Source organism: Bidens hawaiensis, unplaced genomic scaffold (assembly GCF_021521415.1).
Source record: "Bidens hawaiensis isolate Kalapana, Puna unplaced genomic scaffold, B.hawaiensis_p1.1 tig00015384_1, whole genome shotgun sequence".
NCBI classification, from domain to species: domain Eukaryota; kingdom Viridiplantae; phylum Streptophyta; class Magnoliopsida; order Asterales; family Asteraceae; genus Bidens; species Bidens hawaiensis.
The window spans coordinates 196,358-204,624 of NW_027492372.1; the positions used below are offsets into that span (position 1 = coordinate 196,358).

The 8,267-nt window shown below is 37.5% G+C and overlaps 1 protein-coding gene across 1 annotated transcript; it reads right to left on the minus strand.

Moving 5' to 3' along the window:
* Positions 1-605: 605 nt before the first annotated feature.
* On the minus strand, positions 606-1,786 carry LOC143549028 (uncharacterized). Its single transcript, XM_077040043.1, has 2 exons — positions 1,620-1,786; positions 606-1,079 (listed from the first exon to the last, which is right to left on the minus strand). The coding sequence occupies exons 1-2, from the start codon at positions 1,702-1,704 to the stop codon at positions 778-780; spliced, it is 387 nt and encodes a 128-aa protein (XP_076896158.1). The 5' UTR covers positions 1,705-1,786; the 3' UTR covers positions 606-777.
* Between the last annotated feature and the right edge of the window lie 6,481 nt (positions 1,787-8,267).

Genomic DNA, 8,267 nt, shown 5'->3' on the forward strand with positions numbered 1-8,267 from the left:
GTTTGGATAAGTGTATGTACCAGTTTGGAAGCAGAGTTCGAATCCCTCCTGATGCCAAATGATGGTTTTTTAATTTAATTGTCTTATTTATGTTTTATGTATATGGTATATTGGTTTCTTTTTTTCAATTGTGTTAGGCTTTCTAAAACATATATGATGGAACAAATAAATGAAGGATTTCTTGCTATTAGTCTTTCAACATTATTTTTGTGTGGACAAGATAATTGCGTTGTTAAGTGAAACCGATCAAATTTGGGTACAATCATCACATTTTATTTTAGTATCGGTATCGACCAAATTTGTATAGACTCACCAAATTTGTAAAGAACGTGACAGAGACCGACCAAATTTGTATAGACTCATAGCCTTAACGCCCGAGATCGACAACTCTTGGGTTTACCAAAGCCAGAGCTTTACTAACCGACGCCTACCTATTGGTCCACCTTAGTTTTTAAATTGTTTTTGTTTTTAGTTTTGATGTCATAACGCACATAACCAAAACTGACCGAATTCGTGCGACTTACCGCCTGAAAGCCAGGACCTACAATGTTTGATTTTACCAACGCCCGAGTTTTACCAACCTGTAAACCACTAGTTATACATAATTTGATTCGTAAGCCCACTCTTATTTTCCACGTATTAATTGCATGTTTCTTGTCAAAGAAATCATGCAATTATTATTACATACATAACATACATGATAGCATGATGAAACATCTTTTAACACGTGACTAATATTATTACTTATGTTTCATCATATTCTCCACTTATACATCATTAGTTTTGAGTTTCTGTGTTTCCATGTCCTCCTCCACCACCACCCTTGTGTCCACCACGCCCGCCGCCATTGTGTCCTCCACGTCCACCCTCGTACCCTCCACGTCCACCACCACCACCTTTGCCATGCCCTCCACCTCCACCACCGTTGTATCCTCCACGTCCGCCACCGTTGTATCCTCCACCTCCACGTCCGCCACCATTGTATCCTCCACGTCCGCCCTCGTTGTACCCTCCACGTCCACCGCCATTGTATCCTCCACGTCCGCCTTCGTTGTATCCTCCACGCCCGTCAATCTCACCTGCATCATTTTACATATTATTTATAATTAGGTTAGAAACATGTGTATTATACAAATTAATATATAGTTATTATAAAGTATTTATTTTGAATAACATATTATATATTTCTTTTATAAAAAAATATTATAGAATATGCTTATGGTGTAGTCAAATTATTTGCTAAATTAAATAAAATTAATCACTCTTATTTAATAGCAAAGAGATGAGGAAATCAAATTTTATGCTTTACCGTACATCATCGGCACATGACAAAATACTTAATAGAAGAGAGAGAGCGAAAAAGCGAGCTTTACGTATGACACTACTATATAATTTCACACTATAAATACGCATATATAATAGTATTGTAGATTGAACACTTTGTGATGTTAATTAATTTCTCTAAACGTTACAGTATGAAAGGCATATTCAATTAATTTGTCCACCTGTAAGAGTTCTACAAACTTTGTGTGTGAACATGCCCAAAACATGTTTGGAGTTAATTAAGTTTATATGTTCGATCTAACGACATAGAACCTAAAATTAACAATTATACTTACTGTTGGAGGCAGAGACTACTTCTGAGGTAATGAGAAGAACGACTGCAAAAGCCAAGGCAAGAAGAAGGAATGTTTTTGAAGCCATTTTAATTAGATTTGAAGAGATGAGGAAACTAGTGTGTTGGAGGTTTGTATTTATAGAAGGATTTGATGCATGAGGTTGGAAACTGATATTATTGTTGTGGCCCCTTTGTTGTTGGCTGGTGAGAATCTGGGCCAGGATACATTTCATTTTCTTTGACATTTTGCAAACCTAAATTTGTATCCTACTTGAATTTGTTATTGGTTGATGATATGATTTTTATTGTCATGATATACTTACAAGTAAAAAATGTACCTTTTAACACATAAATAAATTCGAGAAAGTGGTATAGGAACAAGTGTTAGAAAAACAATAGAAACTAGTCTCTTCGTATTTTAATCCGATTTTGATAACTCTCTGAATCAATGCATGTATCTAATCACTGTTAGGTTATGAGTTGTCGTTTAACTAGCTTACCTGTCAGCGAGGGCGTTGTGGGTTAGTTAGCTTTAGCTAGCTAGTTATGATGGTGGAAGAAATAATGTTTGATTTTGTTAGTGGGTGGAGCCACCGTTACCCGTTATCATGCTCTTTAATGTATTACTGCCTCCTACATAACACTCTCGCGCGATGTAGTCGGTGTTAAGAGAAGGCCACATCACCATAACATTAAACCCTTCACGACAAATAGACTTAGATTAAAGTACTTCGCAGGTATGCAATTAAAAAATAAACTTTTCCGTAAAAAATGATTTGATGATTCAAGGGGAATCTCACAATTCATTTGAGAACTGAACACATTGATCAGGGCGGACCACATAGTCACGATCGGGGTCTCGAGACATCAATATTTTTTAAAAATTTAGTAGAAGCGATATATTTTTGAAAAAAAAAGATAAATAATGGTTAGTGGATTCTTATCCCATAAGAAATAATACTTGGACCCATAATATCATTACTTATCTGATTTAGTGACAAGTTCCTTGTTTAACTCTTGAAGGGTTCCGGCCGGGTTTGAGCTTAACCATTCTCCGATTTCTAATGTTTTCCTAGTTTTTTTAATTTACACAACATTTACTTAAGGGTTTTAAAAGCATAAGTCATAACACTAGAAAAGTAGACATTGGCACATCCCAGTACACACATCTCAACTTTCAGGCAACATCCCCCGACAATCACGTCGTCGTCCCCCCCCCCCCCCCCCTTCTCGACTCTTCAGCTACCCTTCACCCCTTTCGGCTCTTATCACTCTTGGCTCTCTGATTTTGTCTCAGGTTATTTTAGGGCTATTTAGTTGATTGATTTTATCTAATTATATACTTATATTGGTAATTGTATGTTGTATATTGTTGTTAGATTGGTATTTAGTTTTGTTAAAAACTTTAATTTAAGGGCTAATTATGCAAGAATAATTGAAAAGAAAGTTAGAGCCATCATTTTCTTCAAGTAACACTCCTAAGAAAATTGATTTGAAAAACCTTCCTTATTTTGTGTGTTTTATTATGATATTGTTTCAAAATTATGTTTCTCGCCTCGACTCGACCTAACCCAACTCGACCAAAAAAATTTGAACACCGAAAAAAATGGGACCTCATTGTCAAAAAAAATCCTGGGTCCATCACTGATCTTGACTGATATCAGGAATTAGACATACCATATAGGATGTATCCAAAACAGATGTAGTAATCGCTCTCCCGTGTATACCTTCTTCTTATATATTCAAAGTTCCATCCCATTAGTTCTGCATAGGCATGCTCATAACATATGCCACCTTTATTAGGGTGCTTAAGAAGTTAAGAGGAAATGTGTCCTCTTTTGTTGCTGCAAAATTTTTCCCTTTGAATTTCTCTAAATTTCCGAATTTGGTTATGTCACGAACAAGTTCAAAGGATGTAATATGACAAAATACGTAAATCTTTTTAAGTTTCGTATTTGTATTTCACTTGAAAATCTATCTTAATTGTGTATTTAGACCAGATTAGTTTCCACTGAAGACGTACATAAGTTATCATTTTTCAGTAGTGACTTACAATTTTGCTTGCTTGCTACTGTTGGACAAGTTGCATATAATCTTCAGCTATCGTTGTAATCAAATTTCCATAGAATTTTTAAACGGAATTATATGAATTCTAAGCATTTCCGATTAAGCTATAAATCAAATTAAAATTTTAACATTTTAACGGCCCCTTGGACCGCAATCCGTTTGCAACACCTAGTTTTTACAGGTCTTATGATTTGATGAGTTAGCTAAGTTAAAGGTAACTAATTTAGCTACTGAACGAGCATAGCATTTTCTTTTTCAAATTATCAATTTAGCTCATTTAAAAAGGACTCAAGTACAATAAAAATGTATGTGAACGTGCAACAAGTTACGCCAAACCTCCTTTTAAAAATCGGTGTTGGGGTTAATAAAAGTTGTTTTAAAATGAAAAACATACGAAGTTAATATCAAGGATGTGGTGACATTTAATAAATACACATGATAATTATGTTGGGTTCGTAGGTCTTGTGTGGCACGGTTTATTATTTGAAGTTCAAAGTGCAGACGGGCGAAGTACGTTGGCCAGACCGAAGTCTGACCTAGTTTAGAACTTTAGATTTCTTGTTTAATTAATAAGATACAAACCTTAATTATATCTCTATATATGTAATGCTTTTGTACTTTTAATCATTGTCACTCAATAAAAAATACATAGTTGCCACCCGTGGACGTATGTCAGTTTAGACCGAACCACGTTAAATCCTCGTGTTCGTTTATTGCTTTTGTGTTTGCTTTAGTTCGTGTGTGTGTTTAATCCTAACAAGTGGTATCTAGAGCTTAGGTTCGGGATCACACGAGAACACGCTGATCCGTCTCTTAGGCCGTCGCGTCACTGTTAGCAGTTGCTAGGGTTTCACCTTCACCATCGTTCTATTTTTGTTGGTGCAGTAGCGCAGCTGGACCGACCGTCGCCTGTCTGAGTTGCAGGTTCAATTCCGAAAGTCGTTTACGCATTACCACCGTGTACCTCCGATCGAGTAAAATATCAACAGTACTGCAGGTATTTTATTGTTTCTTGATTAGTTCATCGTTGTTGTTTTTTATGTAGTCTCCAAATTAGTTGCAGTTGTTGGATTGTTGAAGAAGGCAGGGTTGAGTAGGGTTTGTCAAAGAAGAACGAATGGAAATTTTCCTTTTCTTGCTGGTATTTGTTTTTTACCGGAGAGACAGAAAGAAGATATATTATTATTATTATTATTTCAATTTCCTTTTCTTGCTGGTATTTGTTTTTTACCGGAGAGACAGAAAGAAGATATATTATTATTATTATTATTATTATTATTATTTCTCTTGGAGTTCACACAAGGAAAAGGAAAAGAAGTCTAGTCATGCATCAAAAATAATTTTTTTTATTATTTGTTTGATGATTTTACAAAAGGGGAGTTCTTTCACCAAATTTTGATCATAGATCCATTTAAACAAAGTACGTGTCAAGAACGGTTGAATCAAGATCCTATTTTTTAAAAGAACCATCATTTATCAGAAGATTCGTTAAAGAAATAGTGAACCATTGCCAACCACGCTTGTCAGATTTTATCGATTAGTATTTAAGGTTTCAGTTTCTGATTATCAGTTCGTAATTCCGTTGCGTTTTATATAGGCTGATTGTTTTAACGGAGTTCAGTAGGCAGTCGTTAAGTTCATGCCATGCCATTGTTGTGCCTATCTCTGTTTTTATCCAGGTTTTCGTTTTATTCATTGTCATGGCCGAAGACGGAAAGGTTTTGATACAGAAGTTTGACGAACAAAAGTTTGGTTAGTGGAAGATGCAGATTGAGGCGCTACTTCGTCAGAAAGACATGGATGTAGTGCTTGAGAATGAAAAACCAGAAAAGATGTTAGATGAAGAATGGAAGAAGTCAGACATGAAAGCTAGGGCTTGTATTACATTTTCGTTGTCGGAAGATGTGGCGTTTAACATCATGAAAGAAACCACATCGCGTGGTATGATCGATGGAGGCACTATCCAACATGTATGAGAAGCCTTCGATAACGAATAAGATTTATCTTATCCGAGAGCTAGTGACAACCAGAATGAAAGAGAATGGGTCAGTTACAACGTATATTAGTATTCTTAATTCGATCATGTCCCGCTTGCTGTCGGTCAACATTAAGTTTGATAATGAAATTCAGGGTCTATTGTTATGATCCTTTTTACCCGACAGCTGATTGCAAACAGTGACTGCGGTTTGTAGTTCGTCTACAAAAATTACCTTTGCTGGGATTCGGGACCTGATTCTTGGAGAAATTTCCAGACGCAGAAGTTCAGGTGCACCATCAAGTAATATATTAGTCATAGAAGGTAGAGGTAGGGGAAAACAACGAGGCAGTGGGAGCAGGAAGGGAAGTCAGTCTAAGACTCGTAATGATATAGAATGTTGGGGTTGTAAAGAGGACACTTCAGGAATTAGTGTCTGAATGATAAGAAATATGTGAACGTTACTAGAAGACGACACAGATGACGGGTGTAACACCCCGACCAAAGGCGGATTATACATCGGGGCGCCACATATTGTTTCATTACTCGTGACACTATTGGGTGTCAATATTTAATAAATACATTCATTCGCGCACGCGTAACGTAAACACAAGATATAAATAAACCAACATAAATCAATATATTATAAATCATAATATTCGAACAGCAATAACTTGTCTTGATACATTTTAATCTAGGTCCAAAAGTAAAAACGTCCTATGTGTCCACAAGCTCCAAAACAGCTACTGCAAACCTGAACATGTGTTAAAATAAACGTCAAACACTTGCGTGTTGGTGAGAAATCAAGTTTAATACAATACATAGATAACAATAAATCTGCGCGCAACACGTGTATGTCTGGTGTTTAACAAGGGTGCAATCAGATTGTGATCAAGCCTAAATAGATCATAGCTCATAGTTCATAGTTCAATCCGTGCTCCCAATTGAGCACAAAAACGAGAAAACATCTCTGCAAGTGTAAACAAAGAAAACCGTAAACGATAGGTCTCCCGTGTTCATCTAATGGATCCATGAAAACTGCGGAATAGGCCGAACAAAGCGGTTAATGATACACACATACAAATAAACAGCCAAGGAAACGTCCTCAACACATGGGATACTGCGCGACTAAAGTTCATAAACAAGTTTAAGACTAAGTTTGTATGAACACATGATCATCCCAAAACATTAAAAGCAAAAAGGGATTAGGTACGAGATTACTCACTTGATAATCGGTGCGGTGTAAGATAAAGCAAGAACCAACTTTAAACAAACACAAGTTAACCTATAAATAAGATTATTGTTTTAACGATTTGTTTTAAGTCTTGATTATAAGTTAGCATAAGTAAATTATTATATATAATATATATATTACCGGAAAAGCAGGACAGAACAGGGAGGAAGACGGAGGCAGAGAGGGAGGCGGCAGAGAGAGCAAGGAGAACAGGAGAGATTAAGTGCTTTGTGTGTGTAGTGTTAGGAAAAATATCATTATTATTTATAGAGAAACCCTAGGGAACACAATCCCTAGAAAAAGGGGAAAAGATCTCAAAAAGTAAAAGATTCCAAAAGCAAAAGATATCAAAAGATATGGCAGCAGGGAAAAAGAGAAAAAGGCTGACAGGGAACAGTAAAAAGCATGGGCGGTTCAGATAAAGGTACTGGTCAGCACTGAACTATCAACTCATCGATGACATCCTTTACAGACGTAACTTTCTTGGCCCACTCCTCAGATGCGTTGACGACCAAGATGCCGACTACCTCCTAAGGGAAGTACACGAAGGCATCTGTGGGATACACGCAGGTCCACGCGCAGTTGTAGCTAAGCTAAACAACGCGGGATACTTTTGGCCGGGGATGCATACGGATGCACTGGCATACATCAGAAAGTGTAGGTCTTGCCAACTCTACGCACCCAACACGCATCGCCCGAAGAATGAACTTGTTCCAGTCACCTCTTCATGGCCATTTCAGAAGTGGGTCATCGATGTGACAGGCCCATTTCCCACAGCAGCAGGGAACGTTCAGTATCTAGTGGTAGCCATCGACTACTTCACCAAGTGGATAGAAGCAAAACCCTTAGCCCAAACAACCGCAAAACATATCAAAAAATTTATTTGAGAATTTATTATTTGTCGTTTTGGACTTCCACAAAATTTGGTGAGCGATAACGGCACCAACTTTGCTGACAAGAAGCTACAACAGTGGCTGAAAGAACTTCAAATCACCCACACCTTTACCTCAGTGGCACACCCGCAAGGTAATGGTGAGGTGGAAAGAGCAAATAAGAGCATCGTCGACGGCATTAAGAAAAGACTCCTGGAACACAGATCCGGCTGGGTGGACGAAGTTCCACACGTCCTTTGGGCACACAGAACGATGAAAAAGGCAAGTACGGGAGAAACCCCGTTCAGCCTCACTTATGGCACTGAAGCCATGGTCCCGGTCGAAATTGGTCTACCCTCACCAAGGGTCTTGATTCAACCAGAGGACAACGATACGGAAAGACGGTTAGACCTTATGCTAACCGAGGAACGCAGAGACTTAGCCGCAGAGCGTGAAGAGAACTACAAGCGACAAATGCAAAAGTACTACAACACGCGGGTA